The sequence below is a fragment of the Lates calcarifer genome, linkage group LG23 (genome assembly GCF_001640805.2).
Source record: "Lates calcarifer isolate ASB-BC8 linkage group LG23, TLL_Latcal_v3, whole genome shotgun sequence".
Lineage (NCBI taxonomy): Eukaryota > Metazoa > Chordata > Actinopteri > Centropomidae > Lates > Lates calcarifer.
Window position 1 is genome coordinate 16554708 of NC_066855.1, and position 18737 is coordinate 16573444.

Consider the following 18737-nt stretch of genomic DNA (forward strand, 5'->3'; position numbering starts at 1 on the left):
GATCAAATTGTTTCACCTTTTCACAAAATAATACAGTAGAGTTTAAGTCTGTAACAGTCTGCCATTACTTGTTAATACGTTTTATGTACTGTTATAGTTCAAACTGAAAGCTTAGAGAAGAGGTATTCTATGTTACATGCGAGAAGCTGCTGCAGAACAAACTGATAAAACAGACTCAGCAGTGTGACACCAAGTATGGATAAACCTGAGTAATTGGCCATATGAGAGAAAGCTCTCAGGAGAAAAACCCAAGACTCTTTCTGTTCTTTGTTTTTTTTTGTTTTTTTATCTGTGATTGATTGAAGATCAGCAGGGAGCAAAGGTCACGAGCAGAAAAACACACTTTGTTTTCCCGCTGCATCTTCCAAACTCTGAACTCTCTGAAAGAAGAGTGTGGGTTTAAACCTCACATACACTGCTTCCTCAGAGTGGCTCTCAGATATGAAGCACTGACTTCTTCTCAGCTGGATCCTTTGTCATGTTTGTGTTTTTCCTCCTGTGGTTTCCTCCTTTCTCCTGCATGTGTTCCTCTGCATTTAATTATCTGAGACACACCATAAAGACAATTTGATTGTAGAAGTGCTTCATCACTGCACGGCTGCAGGTCTTGTATTCGTCGCTTGTTAATGTGAAGCAAAAAGTCATTTCATGCTCTTTTCTGTAAACTGTAACATCTGGTGCGTTGTTTCATACAGTTTCAGTGTTGTTCAAATTAACTCTACAACTCAAAGAGGATGGTTGTTACAACAGATGGCCACTGAAAACACAAACAGGGAGCAGGATTAAAACTGCAAAGTCTCATTTCAACAGTCTAAAAAGACATGGTGTATTTCTTAGAGCACATGCTGTCAACCCTGAATTTTATTATTAATATAGTTGTTATTTAAGATGCTTCTCATGCTTTAGAAAAATAATATTTAAGAAAAGAGTAACACTATATAAAGTTGTAATTAACACTAAAATATTGTGAGATTGTAATTTTATGATAGAATTCTACACAACTTACACAACAAATTGTAACTAAGCTAAAAGTTTTACATTTAATTTTACAAATCTAAACATTTTGAAATAAAAATCTAATTTTACAAAAAGTAATCATTGTAAAAGAAAAAAACAACCTGAGAGTAGCTTTTTTTATTAAAAGGTTCTGTACTGTAGTTGTGACACGTGGCAGCAAATATGGCAAAGAAATCAAACCAGTTAATGATTTTTGAGATATAAATTTCGAAGCTCAACCAACAAACTCAAACACAAGTTCATGACATTAGTAAATATAAAAGCCCAATGATCTTCATGACTCTCTTAAAAATATATAAAATATTTGAAGGCAGCCAGAGTCACCTGTTCTTCACATTGGTAGAAACTGCACTTAACAGCAAAAATACACTAAATCAAGAGGTATAAAATGTTTTATTTGTTGAAATGCAGAAGCAAATAGAAGGTCATCATTCTTACATTTCAGTATTAAAAATAATTTAAATATATTACAAATCTTCAGCTTAATTTTTAGAGGTCTACTGCGGAAAGACGAACAGTTAATATTCTGTTTAAATTAAAACCAATTAAAAAATCATGTCGTGAGAATTTTTTAAAAAAACTCACAATGATTTATGAGCGGTCTGTCTGTCAAAGTGTCTTTTTAATGCCTTTGAAGATTTCGGTTTTAGCTGAGGCCGTGGTATCTGAGCAGCATTAATGAAGCGCTCTCCTTAACGTATCAGCTGAACGGCTCATTCTTCCATGTAATTGTCTTAATCAGCTCACATGACATCCAGTGTCATTAGCATCAAGTACAGCTAATATTCACTCTTATTCAAATCACAGGACGTTTCTATAATCATCAGCTTTATTAAGAGAGGGGCCTTAACCCAACAGAAATAGTTTGTGTGTGACATTATGTTCATGTTGAGTTTGGATGGAACAGTTTAATCCAAATATTTCAGCTTATGTTTTTAACTCTGAGCTGCAGGTGTTTTCTCTGTGAAACATGCGTCTTCACCTCTGCATTCGTTAACATGCATGAGAGAATAAGATCGTTGCCACAGTGAGTTGAGTGTGTGATCTCTTGTGCTTGTACAGTCTGGTCTGTAGTGTTTTTAAAAAGGTTTTTTTTTCAGAGGGAGATATCTGAGGACACGTGCAGCTGTTGTCCTGGCTTCCACTTGGCGCTGCGTCGGCTGCCGTCTGCCCGCCTGTACGGCTGATTCCTTAAATCTGAGGTGGAGGACAAAGAACAGACACAATGATGATCTACCTCAGACGAGACTGGTGATGTTTTTTGGGAAAAGAGAATTTGATAAAATGAACGTAACCCCAGCTATACTCAGTCACGTCACTGCCACATATTTCTAAAACTTGAATCAGTTTCTTTTCTAAAGAAGCTGATGAAACACTTTTACAAACCTTTTAAATATACAACTGTCCTGTGTACTACTCAATGTATGTGGACACTCCTTTCAATCTGCAGCTATTGCTTTTGGCGTGAAAAGTTGGAAGGTGTTTACAGGCAGCGTAGCCAACTTGGCGCCTTTGTCACTAGATTTACCAACTTTACAACAGAACCCTTCAGTGACTTTTCAGAAAAGCACCTGGCGACAGAAATACTTTCTGGACAAACATTAGCTACTTTACATAAAAGGGAGCTGCCAGCAGGCACACCTCTCTATGTCTCTCATTCAAATGACCTCACAGCAGCTGACAGACATGAATAAGCTTCTAACTTTCTCTCTGAGTGACTATTTTACAAGTAATTGCAGCTGAAATCACAGCTCAGCCGTCGTCTTTAACTTTAGGTCTGGTGATCTTGTCGGATGACATCTAGGTTCTAAAAAAAAAAAAGGGATTTTAGCAGCAGCTTGGAAATAGCCTTATTGGGAATTAGCTGTATTGAAATACTGTAATGTGAGCACAGAGAAGGAGAGAAGTGAACAGACAAAGGGCTGAAACTGGCTGACACAAGGCTGATTGCAAACACAATGCAGTCCAGCCGCACACCGAGGTTTTGACCTTGTCTCGTTTTGTGCCTAAACTTCACCAAACCTCAACCGCAAAGGCGGCAGATCAGAAGTATTTTTGCCGTTTAGTTTGAAGGACTTGTTTGTGCTTCTATAATTCACATCAGCTCCTTTCATCTCCTTTAAAAGCAGCAGACAGTTTCAAATGAGCCTTAAAAGGGCCGACATCTCGGGAGAGAACTCAGAGTTGCGAGGCACAAATACTGTAAACAGCTCCCGAAATATTTCTTTCAAGGGCAGACTGTGTCCCTGTTTGAGTTACTGAAATTCCTGCCAGTGAGTAGTGAGGCAATATTTGTATATATTTTATCATTACTGTCTGTTGCCTGTATGTTCAGTATATGACTGTTTACTTCAAAAGGTGGCATTAACCTGTTTCAGACTAAACTAGCACTGCTCTATACCTGAAATTAGAGGTCACATTTTATCTTCTATCTTGTGCTTCAATTAATTAATAATACTGAGATATGACATGAGCCCTGCCTGTCAGCTTTATGAATAATTTCCTACAATCTGTTTATCATCCTCTGCTGCTGGTTAGGAAACACAGCGACAGAATCGTCAGCAGCAGAATTAAAGAGAAACACAAAGACCCTCGGAGCACCGAGGGAATTCAAGAAGTCACCTCGTCGCTGAAGACGGAGTCGCAGAACAGACGAGAGGAGCGTTTGGCAGAGCGAGCCGTGAAGGGCACGGACTTTAGAGCTGAAGACACCGGAGAAACAACAGGGAGAGGAAAAGACAGACAGACAGACAGAGAGAGAGAGAGAGAGAGAGAGAAGCAAGGACAAATAAAAGTGAGATAAGCTTTAAAAAGAAGAAACGAGTGAAGACTTTTGAGGAAAAAGAGCTGACTGTTCTACAAGAGTGAACAGGATGAAATGTTTAGTAATGTAGGTATATGAGATTAACTGCAGCTTGAAGAGGAGAAAGGAGTCGAGCAGATTAAGAGACTGAACAACACAGGTAATAAAATATATGAGCTGCATCTTTCCAAGGCCTCTCATTTAGTGCTCAGCCAGGGGAAAAAAGGATTTAACTTCCAAAGAGGGCACTGTAAGGTTCATTGTTACAGCTACTGCTACAGTGCATATTCAACTTCCTCTTAAAGGAACAGTTCAACATTTTGGGACATAAATGTATTTTTGCGTTAATTAAGGAACTGTAGTCATGTTGGTAGGTTTATTTTTTAACTTTAGACAGAATCAGGTTAGCTGTTTCCCCCTGTTTCCAGCCTCTACACAGTACATATTATCAGCTGTATACACAGTCATGTTATAGGTATCAAAAAATGCTGAAGTATTTCTTTAATCCTCTTAATTTGAATAGTCAGTGATGGTACAGTTGTGATATAACAGACTGTATCTGTCTCCCAGGTGGTTGTGTTCTACCTGTGATGATGTCCTCGATGGCGCCGTCCTTCCCCTCCCTCACCAGAGGAGACACTTGCCTCCTCTTCAGCTCTGCGATCAGATCCATCTGAGGCAGTTTGGGCATCATGGAAACCTGGAGAATCAAACGTGGGTCACAAACGCCAGTGTCTGAGTCTAACTCTCTTCTTCTTTCATGGTTTCTTACGACCTGGATCTTATTTTGGTAGGTTTTGCTATATGTGTTATGAGTAACAATCAGTTTTATTACGTATTTACATCTGTTGTTTGGGAACATTTATGTTGATTCCTTTTCCATTTGTAGCTGTATTGACGTTGCTGCAGCTCCTCATCTCAGCAATTAACCTCAGTGAGCAAAACGTTGTTACCAAAACTTTGAAATAAGACCCAGGTTGCAATAAACAGGAGTTATCATTTTAATATACAGTTGGTAGTGTGGGTGGGTAACTACTGAGAGAATTACTTCCTCTTTTTTCCTTCAGGTTTAGTTAGTAAGTCTCTAAAATCCTTTACTTTTATACAGCAGTGTATTTTGAGAGGAAACAAAGACATTACCTTGACTTCAGGTTTAGGTGGAGTCGATGGAGCTTCGCAGTTCAGGTCATGTTGTTTCCTCTTCTGCTCATTTTCCTGCTCTGCTTGCTGCCAGAGACAGAAACACAAGTATGTTAATGGCACTTACTTATTGACATGAAGGTCAAATAATAAGCGTGACATTAGCTCTGTGTGGCTGACTGATTGGGGCTGCAGGTATACAGTAATGGCTGTTTTTCAGTGAAGCTGCTATCTGCACTGTCCATTTATTCCAGAAATCAATAAAATAAAGTGTTATCTGACCTTGTACGCTTTGATGAATCTGACAAAAACAGGGAAGAACATGGAGGGAGGAGTAGATTTAGAGTTCTCTCCAAAGTACTCCACAGCTGAGTCATACACATCCTGTAAAACAGACAAAACACAGGTCAAATTTAGCTTCACATCAGCTCAGGAACCAAAAATCATGGAGATGAATATTCAAAATATTAAATTAATGTCTTCCAGAACTCCAAAAAGATGTGGCATATTGTGGAATGAAGGGTTATTTTAAGTTGGTTAGAGTTGACCTGTGCAGTTTTTCCATCAGCTATAAGAGAGTTGAGCAGCTCAGTGTTTTTGCTGAGAAACGTCTGCAGCACAGGATTATCTTTTTCCACAGAGAACTCCCTCCCGGTCACCTCCATGCCTCTCTCCAGAGCTCGCACATCCTGCACAATACTGTCAAGAGAAACTACAAGACAAAGAGAAGGAGTTATTATCATTCAGGAGGGAAGTTAGGGCTTCAGTTTAACATTCCTATCACTGCTGATAGTATGGTAATTAGATTATATGGTATTAATGCTGATTTAAAGGTCGCACTGTGGTGTCTGGGTCAGAGAACAGATAACCTGCACAAAGGAAAAAAAATGTGAATAAAGTGATCACCGAGGAGAACAGCAGTCCCACTGTTAGAACTGCTTATTAAAGATGACATCTGACATACATTCACGTCTGTGGTTTAGAGCTGAAACCATTAGTCAATCGATCTATTATTTGATAAATCAAATGTCATTGTCGCTGGTTTCAGCTTCAAAAATGTGAGGCTTTTTTCTGTTTTAAATCTCTGTAAACTCAGTATGAAACTGTTGAATGGACAAAACGACATTTCAGTGCGTCACTTTCAGATCTGGGAACTTGTGATTTGAACAATTTTCTGACATTTTACAGCTGAATAATAGATGATTAACAGAAGACACATTTTCAGCTCAAAAAATATGAACTGTTGTTAATAAACCCTCTCAAGGAAAGAAATATTTTTTAGTTGTTAATTTTAGCGAGTGCGTACCCATCGATGCCTTGTCCAGGAAGTGCAGTTCTTCGTAAAAGGACTGGACCTCTGGGTATTTCTCCTGGATGATACTGACGATGAAGTGCATCAACGTCTGTTTGCGGTCTGTAGATTTAGTGTCTAACAGCTAAAAATCAAAAATCAGGTTATTATCTAATGAATATTTCTCCGAGGTGTTTGTAGTAGAAAATACAGATGGAAGCTTTAATGGATAACTTACTCACCAAATCTAAACTCTGCAGGCGGAAGCCGTACGCTGACCCTCGCTTGCTGCTGTTCATGTAGTTTCCAAAAGCTAAGATGATCTTTACATCACAAACAAGAAGAAACAGTCTCAAACAGGATTCCACAACTTATTGAGCTGTGCACATAAAAAAACATTTGATATGAACTGAATAAGTCTTATACTTAAAATACTGGTGAAATAATTAGTTTTACATGAAGGAATCACAAACATTTTATATATAAAGTACAAAATTAAAGACTGAAATTACAGTAAATTATTCAACTTCACATCTCTGTAATTAACATCCAACCATGTACTTCTGTTTCACAAATGACAAAATATCCCACACACATAATGAACAGCAGAGAGACGACATAAAGTGCAGGTGCAAAGAGTATCAGCTGTTTCTATGACATTTTATTCTTGTGAAAATAAATTACCTCAAGGATTTTCTTTAGTTTGCTGGAAGATTTGATGGACATGGAGGCGGCGATGATGGCGTTGAGTTGCTGAAAAAAGAATAGTTGACATGATTATTTGCCTATTTATGATATAAAACTAAATGATTACAGTAGGCTGTCACACTTAATTTACTATAAGCCTCTTTTTAAAGGAATAGTTCCACATTAAATGGGGGAATATGTTTATTTGCTTTCTTGCAGAGGTTAGAGGAGATGACTGACTCCACTTTAATGTCTGAACAGTAAATATATTTTATCCTTGGATGTAACCAGCCAACAGTTTCCCTTAGTTTCCAGTCTTTATGCTAAGCTAAGCTAGCCCTCTGCATTAGCTGCATGTCTTTTATTATGTCAGAGTGATTTATGTGTCTTTTATGTCCATGCTTCTGCTTTGTGTAATTTAGTGTCTTGTTTAGTCCATATTGTTATTTCATTGCTTTGTATGTGTTTCAGTGTGAGTGTGATGATTAGACCCCATATAGAAGTAAGACAGACCCAGGGGTGAGGGGGTTTTCAGGGGGCTCATAATCAGACTTTCAGAGCCCCTGCTTTAAACTGAAGGACTGCTTCACAGTTTCCCTCATTCTTTTTCCTGACACACAGTTCAAGTTATATAGTCCTGCTGAAGGCCTCCCACCCCCTCTCCCGCCTTGTGAACTCACAGGCTGTATCAGCTGGACGCTCTCAGGGAAATTGCCCATGAAGGTGAGAGTGCTGATACGCTGGGAAAGCCGCGGAATCTTGCTGAAGCGCACCATGAAGCGGTCCTCCTCGCTGAGCTCGTCCAGGGGCCTGCCCTCACACTCGTAGTTGTGGATGAGCTTCATTTCGTACTCTGTGGGGATGAAACGCTCCAGGAGCTCGAGGAAGTCCAGGCTCAGAGCTTTCTGGTTATACCTGCGGGGGACAGCAGTGATTTGAATTTAAAGTATCTCACTATTTTTGGGGAAATACAATACATTATGATTTTCACATTATGTATGTGGTGACTGCCTCTAGGTTTAATACATACGTCTCGATGGCACAGCAGATGTCGGATGCAGCCATTCCCTCCTTGCGAAGAGTGATAGCCAGGTTTTTGGCCCTGTTGGGCTCCATTAGAGACACTTTACTGGGGGTCTTGTGGGCCAGTTTCATCTTGAGGGTCCCTGGGACTACAGGGGTGGACTGGGCCTTGGTCTTGAACTGCTCCTCGAAGGCAGCCATGTTTAGTTCCTGGTAGGAGAATTCCAAATAATATTGGTGGATTTTAAATTAATTATATGAACGGCACTTTTCAATGAGTCCCAAATTAAAACTGCTGAAGTTTTAGTTTAAAAAATGACTGTAAATCACCTGCATGGCAGAAGTTAAAGGATAACTCCAGTATTTTTGGGGTCTTATTCTCCCATGTTTTGGGATGTAATAACTGGAATTATGAGTTTGTTGTTTTTGTTTCATGACAGACTGAACTGTATAAAAGCTTGTGACCAGACAATTGTTGATGTTATTGTTTTTACACCAAGATTGAAGGTGATTTTAATTAGAGACAGAATATTGTATATAGTTTTAATGGATGTTTATTTGGTTTGTAATGAACAAAAACCAATAAACATTCTCCTAAAAAAAAGAATAGAAATGTATCTAAATACATTCCGGGACTGTGTGAGACAAAGTGAAATCCTTGATGATGATGGTTTATGTTGTGGAAACTGAGACATCTAGAGGCAGCAGTGACGAAAACAGACACTCAAGGAGGGACAGACCTCCAAGACATGCTCATCGTCCAGCTCATTGAAGACGGTTCCTGCCACCTGGTTGGACTTGAGGGCCTGCCAGTTGAACAGCGGCATGCGGTATTTGGTCTGAATAGTCTTCTTTTTTTTACAACCTAGAGGAGATGATGAAAAAATGTTCATTTTCTAAAATAGAAAATCTGAATAATTTCACAAAAAATTTTCTCTCAACAGATGGTCAATCATTGGCAAAACAAAAACCAATAAACATAAAAGTAACCAAACTGCTTCTGTGGAGGCTGCTGCCTCCGACTGTGGACTCACCTGAGCTCCCATCAGCCCCAGACAGCTGGATCGTCCCACCTCCGGCGGCAGCAGGGGAGGTGGAGCTGCAGGTGGAGGAGGAGGAGGAGGAGGAGGAGGAGGAGGAGCTGGAGCTTTAGCTGTGTCCTCAGATGGTGGTGGTGGCGGTGGTGGTGGTGGTGGGGGAGGAGGTGGAGGTGGAGGAGCTTGTACTGTCACAGAACCTTCAGAAGGGCAAGTTGGAGAGTCTGAGGAGGTGAGAGTGGCCTCGTGGTCGTTACCTGTACCTGCTTCTCCTTCAGCTGTTGGAGAAACATCAGCACGGTTATTTTTCTCTCTTTTCCCAGTTTTTGCTTCTGTCTCTGTACGTTCCTTAAAGTCAGTCAAGCTGAGCTGAAGGACAAGACCTGTTCATGTCTGTACCGTAGATAAGAAGGAGACTTTAGCAGGAAAACTAATCTGACTGACATTACTGCTTTATACAGGATTTGATTGACTCTATCCAAATAAGGTCTCTGTCTGCGTATACTGTATAAATATCAGTATTAAATCAATTCATCAGTTTGCATTTTTGACTCCATATGTAATTGTGCAGCCGCTGCAGTTCACTGTGCCACAAGTCAGGTCATCTTTAGTTCAGAGGCTGCCTGCATATGGAAACATGAGTCCATGTGGTCAGTTGAAAGTCAGTTTGATGTCTTGGGCACAATTTAATACATTTGTCTTATTTTTAATTGATCATAGTCACAAAATGTTGCATGAGCAGAAAGATAAACTGTAGCTCAGGGGTTCCAAACTCCTGGTCTCTGGGCCAGATTCGGCCCTGGGGATAACCTCAGAGGGCTCATCAAATGTTTTGAATTTACTATTAAATCTGGGCCATGAGTAAATTGTAAATACTCTTCTTGCTTTGCAGCTCAGTATTAGAGTAATGAATAGATTTTCTAGTAAGGCTGAGAAAAACAGAATAAAAATAGTCTTTTTAAATGTGAGATTCAGCATTTAACCGCAGTGCACTTGACACCAAAATGTCTCTTTGTTAACCAAAAATAAAAACTTGACCTGGAGGACAGGCAGTTTCAAGAGAAGTGAACTACTTATTATTTTTTAATAGAGTATAAAGTGACTGCCTCCGGTCTCATCTGCAAGGAGAAAGCTTAGTTCTCTCTGTGAATGCAATCTTAGGCAGCATTACTCTTCTAAGCATGCAGGGAAATAAGCTATATGAGAAATATATTGTTAAACCCAGCCCTGAAGAAGAGGACAACCAGGACAGGACAATCAGTGGCCCCAGATAATTTGTTTTAGACCTCTGCTGTAGATGTATTCCTCTTAACTCTGTATTAACTGTTATTTCAGGCCGGATGTGTGACATGATACCAGCCCTGACCTTTCTGAATCTTGTGCTGGACGACTGGGACGACCTGAACATCCAGCTGTCCGGACGGGGAGCGCTCCATTCGAACGAGCCCCTGCTCCACCAGGGCTTGAACTTTGACTTCCAGCTCCTTCAAGGCCTGGGTGGATCTGTCCTTGTCTCTCTCTCTTTCTCTCTCGCGCTCACGCTCAAGCTCTCTCTCTCGTTCTCGCTGCTGCAGCAGAGTCACCTGAGAGCACGACTCGCGCAGACTCTCCTGTAACACAGACACAGGCGGGAAACAGTCATTCGTTGTGTATGAATGACAATATCACGGTAAAGTGGCCAGACTGAAATGGCCAAAAGTATGCAGACACACAAACGTTATGATCATATGTGACGGGCCTCTACTTTTTTCCCCAGAGTTCCACCAGCCAGAAAAGCATCAACAAGGTCTGATACTGATGTTGGAAGGCAAGGTCACAGTCGGGGTTCCAGTTCATCCCAGAGGTGTTTGATCTGTACAGACCCCTTACCTAAACCACATCTGTCAAGAGAGGCTGGCAAGAGCATGCCAAACCAACAGGTGGCGATATATCCCTACTGCTATGTCTACACCAGAGAGCACTCTGTCATCCTATTGGTCCATCTGAAGGAACGCGCTGTAGGAGATGTCACTCAAGACAGGATGTGCCGGGTGTCATGGGGAGTTACTTTGGTGAGTAATTATCAAATCAAATACGACCGCTGCCTCAAACTACTGTGTGAAAATAAAACCCCAAGTTGCAGTGAACTGGATTTTCCCTTTAAGGAAACACAGTGTAAAGATGGTGTATTTTACCTTCAGGAGCTCCACCTCTTTAGTGGTCTGAATGAGCTTTTTCTCCAGCTCTGAGGCTTTCTCCATCGCCTCCCTCTCACTCTCCTGAAGCCTGCTGCTCAACTGTGGGTCAAACATTTCACTCATTTAAGATGAAGTCTATAAAACCATAAAGTGTGAAAAAAGTGAAGGGGACTGAATTGGAAGCTGCTGTATATTGACCTGTGTGTTGTGCTCCTGTAGTTCCTCCATATGTTCCAGCAGAGCGTTCTTAGTCTCTGCATCCTCCAGCAGAGCTCCCACATCAAACACGTTGTCCAGGTAGGCCTGAATCTGCACCAGCAGTCTGTCGCTCTCTGTGAACTTCAACTTCTACACACAAACACAACAGACTTTAAAATAATGATGTACATTAATGCTACATTTTGTTTATACTGAGTCTAAACAGCACAAAAAATATGATGTCCACATTTCAAAGTCTAATGTCAGAGGTCAGACTGTGATGTTACAGGTCAGACTTGCCTCCAGGTAGTCATCCAGTCCATGTCGAGTGAACTCATACTGAAGGTGGACTCTGAAGTTCATGTTTTCCACTGAGTGGACCACAATGTTGATGAACTGCATACAGGCCACCTGGTGGACAGACAGAGTAAATAGTTCATTCAATTTTACTGTACTGCATCAGCTCTGATTTAAAGAAAACAAACCTCCTCTACAAACAGGAACATTTTGCCTTAGTGTCCAAACTACAGATTCAGCATTTAAGATCAGGACCAGAGTATGTGGTCCAGGTGAGCAGGACACAGCTGCACGCAGCATGAAGGACCAGGTAGGTTCTATCTCTTTTGAATGAGGGAACAAAATTCAAAAATCTAAAAACTGGATTTGGTGCTCTAGAAATAGAAATACATTCATCTATGTGTTCACACTGGTTTAAATGCAACACTGTAACTTCTCTCTAAACTTTTGATTATTATTCTCAGCATTTTTCCACACAGCTGTGATCGGATAGGTTAAAGCAGAATTAAAAAGTATTCACTTGAGTACTGTCATATTTTATTTCCTGCACTCTGCCCATTTTACATAACTACACACAGGCTGTTTAATTGAAAGGAAGACTGCCATGTTGTTAATGGCTCTGTCTAACAGCTTTATTATTAGCGCTAATTTCTCCTATTGTTCTTTTTTTCTGTTGTTCATATTGTGTTACTGTGCATTTTTCTACACATGTCAAATGAAGATATATTATGTGCAAGAGTGAAATGTGCAACTAGTCAGACGTTTTAGTAATTTCATGTAGTTGCTAATAGCAGTTTTACCTTACATGAATTAGCTTTGTTGGATGGAAAGCATATCTTTATTGGCATCACAAGACAGGTAACACCATTTAACTCTCCCTAACAGTACAGAACTGATCAATAAATGGTTTATAACACATTTGAACACATTTCCAAACCTCCACATTCATTATCTGTCAATAGATCAGTTATTGATCCTTCATAAGAGGAGCTGACAAACCCATTAAAAAACATAAACATGTATTGAATTGAAATGAAATGGAGTGTTACAGAGAAATCCTTAATGAGTTGGTTTTAGAGGACAAAGGATGCGTGCATATCCCCTTGTTAATTCAAGCTAATTCAATTCGAGCTGAGTCTTCATGTAAACAAACATATATATGGCCAAATGTATGTGGACATGGGCGAATAGGTTTGGTCTGAGGCTGAGGGTTGTAAACATGAACTGTGGGAGCTAGCATGGCTAATGTGCTAACAGCAGCAGTCTGCCAAAGTTATAAATTATGCAGCTTCTTATCAAAAACCTCACTGTCCTTAATATCTGTCACTGTCCTTACACTGACAACAATACAAGTAGAATGGTGTCTTCTCTGCTGCTTGTATTATTTTTGCCATGTAGCCATAAAACCAGACTGTAAACAATACTTCCTGAAGGAGAGATGTGTCTGAGTGGGAGGTGGAATGGCCAGTGGCTGGTAGAAAGACTGAGAGTGGAGGCTGTTACAGTGCAGATTAATGCCACACATACTCCACATATGAGTGTAATGTTTCAGTGTCCACATACTTTTGGACTTATATCACAACAGAAAAAGCATAGCCTATATCTGGACACACAAAGCTTTACCATGAAGTCGATGTTACTGTCTTCACTGCGGAAAAACTCCATCAGCTTCTCAAATCTGCTTTTCTCTCCACACACCTGAAACACAACAGCAGTTCACATCAGATCACAGCAGGAGCACGGCAGTAAACCTACTGATTATTATACCTGTGGTTCTCTTCATTGTGTTTTGCGATTAATTGGTGCTTAGTTAAATCTAGGTGATGTCCTCTGAGACGTGCCACTCGAGTTAGAAGAGATAAATACACTTGTTATCTTGCACTCTGTCTTCCCCGTATGTACTCACATGGGGGCAGTGTGCTCACACAGAAATGGACTCCACCATAATATTACACAATAATGCATCTGTCTATCCTACCTACACAAGTAATGCAGTGTTTAAATGATCTTCAGCAAACACAGTTTTAATTAAACAGTGCTGTAATAACAGGATAATTTGGCTGCTGTTTCTGGCGAAGCTGTGGTCATGAATTTAGTTTCAAGTTCAGCTCAGTTCAACACAAATGATGGCACTAATAAAACCAGTGCACCATTACATAAACAAGGCGTCAGTGTTTGTCTCCTACACTACAGTGAGAAAGTGTGTGTGTGTTAGAAATGGAGGAAAACGTGTCTAAATTCTGTTTGTGTTTTCTTAACTAACAGCTCAGCAGATTCCCTGTCTCATCCATTAGCAGCAGTCTGTCCCTGTTTGCTGTCTTGTGCTCTGCCTCCCCCTTTTTGCCCACTCATGTCTGCTAAATAATGCACTGCGCCAACCCAACAGCCTGCACGACCCAAAACAATGCCCACGTTCTGCTACTGAGGGACACATAAGCCAGCTCCTGGCCCGGAGCCCGCCTGCCTCTCCTTTACCAACCACGGGCGCTCTATCGCTTTCTCCATCTTTCCCCCGGATCTCCCCCTGGCTTTCGCCCACACACACACCTCAGTGTTGCTGAGGCACCAAAACAAGTGCCACTCACTGTGATACTCGAGTCACTGCTGTGGTAACTGATGCTGCGCTAATCAGCCAGGCGAGGGCTGATGCTGCCAGAGGATTTGGTTCTTACAAACGGACAGGTTTTTAATTTGTCACTTGATTTTCCTCGTCTTTTTACTTTAGGGGAAGACTTGTACTGTGAAATCAAAATATTCTGGCTGACCGGCCAGATTTTAACACATCTGAGACTCAGCTGTGAGAGGATGCATTGTGTGTTTTCTGCTCTCTGTTGCTTTTAATTATTATTTTTCACTCTCTTACTGAGTTTTATTCTTTTTTAACTGAGTTTTCTTTGCTGGAAAATTTGCCCTTGTGCTGTACAGCTCCACTGTCTGAATTCTAATAGGTTTGCTTCTGGTTCTGTCTTACTCCCCCTGGATAGACCTACAATTTGAGAAATATCTAACAAATACTTACACACTTGAATTCAAATAAGGGCTGTTTAGTAAAAGACTCCTACAGCAGCCATTCAGTCTAATTAAACTGTTGTTTTAAGTGTTTCTGAAATTGGAGCCAAAATTAAAACAGCACTCAGCTCCAGGCTATACCAAGGAAATTACATTAGTGGTCAAGATCTGAATCCAAAAGCAGCATTAAAGTGAACTCCCTCACCACAGTCAGGGAGGATTCAGCTTGTTGGAGGGCAGCTTTCTAACATCACTGACATCTACTAATAATAGAAACTTCTAGTTCAGGTTTATGCTCCTTCCTGTCTGCGTTGTTAAAGCCACATGAGGCGATCTGTTGGCAACAGTTGCTGCTTTCTCAGGCAAAGATGAGAGACATCCAAGAAGAGGTCAAAGGCACCTCAACAAGTGTTTCACATATTTACGCCTCTTCAGTCAGTTTTATCTGGTGGTGGGACAACTGGACTGAGCAGCTGACGAGGGAGGGAGAGGGGACAGGAGGGTCTGGGGTTCCCCTTAACCTGCTTTTCAATGCATTGAAGGACAGACTGGTATGTGGGTGCTGTTACACTAACACCACTTCTATGTTAAGAATAAGACCAGTTTAAAATAAGGACTGAATGTGGGCTGAGTCATTCCAGCTGATGGTTGTAATAAGGGTCGTCTTTAGGGAAATTAAAAGAAGTACAGAGTGGAAAGTTTGAGGGTAATATGGGACAATATCTTCATGAATTCTTTCATCACAAGGTGATGCAACTTTTGCTGCTTTATTAAATGGAAAAAAGGTTCAGGGGAAAACTGGGGGAAAACCAGGGTTATAGTTCTTCAAGTAAGGTATTCATATAAGTGTTGGTGTATCAACACTAGTACTGAAAATTCCTGGTACTCAGTCCTACTCCCAGTACGAGTGAGTCATAACCGTTGCTTTTGACTAATTAGACAAGCAAGACAAACACTGGATCTGAAAAGGTCATGGTCTGTTAGCATGCTAACATCAGTAGAAGAAAAGAAGTGATAGAAATAGAAGTAAAACAAGAGATAATGTTGTTACTTTCTACCACAGGTGCAGCTCTTGGCAAGTAAAGGAAAGAAGTTTGATGGTGAACTCACAATGTTTCTTTAGACTGGTAAGTAAACAGTAGTTCATACTAATGTCAGCTATGTAGCAATAGCAAAAACTTACATAAAGCACCTTTAAGTAAGAGGAATGAACCTTCAGTAGAGTCAGATAAATGAAGCACTGTCAAAAAGGATGTAAAACTCACTGAATCTGACTAACTCACACTGAAGCATCAAAGTAGCTTCGAATAAACCTTTGTATTAATTTTTGCCCAGAATAAAGACTGTTGATTTTGAAACCAAAAGCATGTTAGGAAGAGATCTTTTTATCTGTGTTTGAACAGCAAGAATGATTACACTGCTCATACAGGCGTCTGACTATTGTTTTTAGACAGACCTGAAAAATGTGAACCTATCCTGTAAGTTAGCTCAGCAACCACTCCCATTACAAATAAACAGACTTGTAGTTTCACTCCAGTGACCCATCATACCTCTTTGAAGTTGTCGAAGGCGGAGAGGATAATGTCATGGCCGCCTCTTACCAAACATACGGCGGCCAGTAGCTCCAGCACCAGCGCCTTAGTCCTGAGAAGTAGAATTTATATGTACATTTATTTTTGGTACTTTGAGTAGGTTTTTTGTATTTATTGATGTATTCGATTTCTCATGAGTTTCCACACATGTTTATTACCTTGGATTTCTATTGTTGAGGCTGAGTGTGAGCTCATTGACACAGCAGGGGTGCTTCATCACCAGGTTGAACCCAGACTGATAACACACACACATCAAACAAAAAAAATTCTCTCTGCACTTTAAGCTCATATTGAGACACAGGACTGGATGTTTTCCAACCATCTACCTGCAGCTACAAGACTGACTGTAATTACATTTAAACTAGAACTACTACATCCCTTACATTCTTCTTACTGTTGTTTGACTACCACAGTCGTCTAATTTAACCTTGTCAGCTGGTGCCACAGACACAGGTAAATTAGTATTAAAATGCTAACTTATGAGACAATATGTGAGATTTCACACCTTTTAAGTCAAAATGATGATCTTAGTCATCTGACTTATTGTCTCTTAATTCTGACTTAAAAGGTCAAAGATCTGACTGTTCTCATAATAAATCATTATCAATTCTAGTGTCTTACTTAGTGTCTCATTACTATTTTCTTTTTTTTTCATTCCTAACATTGCATCCATTTTCTTTTTTTCCTTGCAGGAATGAGTTTCCATACCTGTCAAACACGTTAAAACAAAGAGAGTACACGCTGAGTGGGTGGTTTTAAATACCTGATAGTTCATGATGGCACGTAAACACATGATGCAGAGATGAACGTCATCTTTCTGGCTCACAACACGCGAGTTCCTCACGACTTTCCTGTTTTGGAGAGAGTTGAATCTGCCAGGTGAGAGACGCTGTGGTTACGGCTCTGTTGTCCCTACGCCTACACTAAGAAATCAGTCTCATAAGTGGTGGCTGCAGTGGTTCTATGACCGAGTTAAGTAGGCTGAGAAGTTGTAGATCTACACAGATCAAATCAGTGCTGCAGTCTAATGTGTGTCTGTCTGTGATGTGGGAAGTTTGTCACATTCCTACCTAAACAGTCTGAAACAAGAGAATGCCAAGCACATATGTGCGCAGATGTGTTCACAATGACTACGTCATTGTAGCCGCATCAGATTAGATGATTTGATGTCTGAGAATGTGTGTGTGTGTGTTTGCGTGTGTTCAGGTGTTCATTTGCAGTGTGATGTCTACACAAGAAAATAACTCCCAAAAACCTACAGACCTACAGAAACCTACAGAATGTGTGTGTATATATATATATATACATATATACACAGTATATACTTGTGACTTCTAATGTGACCTCCTTGTAATATGTTTTTTTTTAACATTGATATTAGGACTGGCTCTAATGATTATTATATATCCATCAGTCTTCTAACTATTTTCTCAATTAACTGATCAATCATTTGGTCGATAAAATATCAGAATACAGTGATAAATGCCCATGACAATGTCCTACATCACCAAGTAACTGTCCCAAACCTAGAAATATTCACTTTACTGTCATGTAAGATGAAGAAAAGTAGCAAATCACATCACATCTGAGAAGCTGAAACTATCAAATTTTCAGTATTTGTGATTGAAAAATATTTTGAAGTAGGAATTTCTGTGCAGTCCTACATACTCTTATGGACTTAGTTCTCTTTTATATATAAATTTTGTCTGATTATTTGACACACAAACACACAAACACCCTGTCAGAGAAAACCTCCTGTAGTTTGTTTATTTGTTTAGATCTGAATTTATGTGTGCGCATCAGTAACATGAGTCACTACTTTGTTTGTCTCTCTGTGTGTGAGAGTCTGCTCCCTGTATTGATCCAACTGTATTTGGATATCAAATGCAAACAGCCACAGCCACAACAACTGTGTCATCTGTCGAGGGAGATCAAGCATTGTTTGTTGGAGAGTGTGTCTGGGTGCACTGAACTGTGTGTTCAGTGTTTTTGTGAAATAGTGTAAATGTACTCATATCGGCACAAAGTATCATTTATTTACTTTACATTATGACACCATTTATGTTTAGGATGTAGTTTATGAAGGGTTTATGGTTACAAGTTATAACCAGATTTCTCCCAGCATAAGCTGTTGTTTTAGCTACATTATATAGCCAAAAGTATGTGGACACCCCTGTTCACAGTGTATTTTTGGACTTTTTTTCATGGTTGGGGTTACACTCATTAGTTCCAGTCAAGGGAAATCTTAAGGCTATAACATACAATTATATTTTAGACAGTAAATCACTTACAACTACAGCACTGTGCAAAAGTTTTGAGCTTAACTGTAAAGCAATACCATCAGGGATGCATCTGATCGGACCCAGATTCAATGAGCCTAAACATTAAGGACTTTTCTGGACCAGATTATTCTTATTCCTATTCGACCTATTCTTTTTTATTGTGTCCACACTACAAGAACTGAGA

General features: G+C 40.1%; 1 protein-coding gene across 1 annotated transcript in view; it reads right to left on the minus strand.

Moving 5' to 3' along the window:
• Positions 1–1391: 1391 nt before the first annotated feature.
• LOC108892056 (formin-like protein 1) overlaps positions 1392–18737 on the minus strand; it is a 30509-nt gene continuing 13163 nt past the window's right edge. The window contains 22 exon segments of the mRNA XM_018689494.2: positions 1392–2214; positions 3640–3719; positions 4406–4520; positions 4961–5047; positions 5243–5344; positions 5509–5672; positions 6267–6396; positions 6494–6574; positions 6936–7004; positions 7619–7853; positions 7969–8171; positions 8702–8826; positions 8996–9040; positions 9043–9276; positions 10365–10608; positions 11173–11274; positions 11374–11523; positions 11674–11784; positions 13294–13368; positions 16230–16323; positions 16430–16506; positions 17035–17122. Of these exon segments, the coding sequence (XP_018545010.1) occupies positions 2209–2214; positions 3640–3719; positions 4406–4520; positions 4961–5047; positions 5243–5344; positions 5509–5672; positions 6267–6396; positions 6494–6574; positions 6936–7004; positions 7619–7853; positions 7969–8171; positions 8702–8826; positions 8996–9040; positions 9043–9276; positions 10365–10608; positions 11173–11274; positions 11374–11523; positions 11674–11784; positions 13294–13368; positions 16230–16323; positions 16430–16506; positions 17035–17122 (2617 nt within the window). The 3' untranslated portion in view covers positions 1392–2208.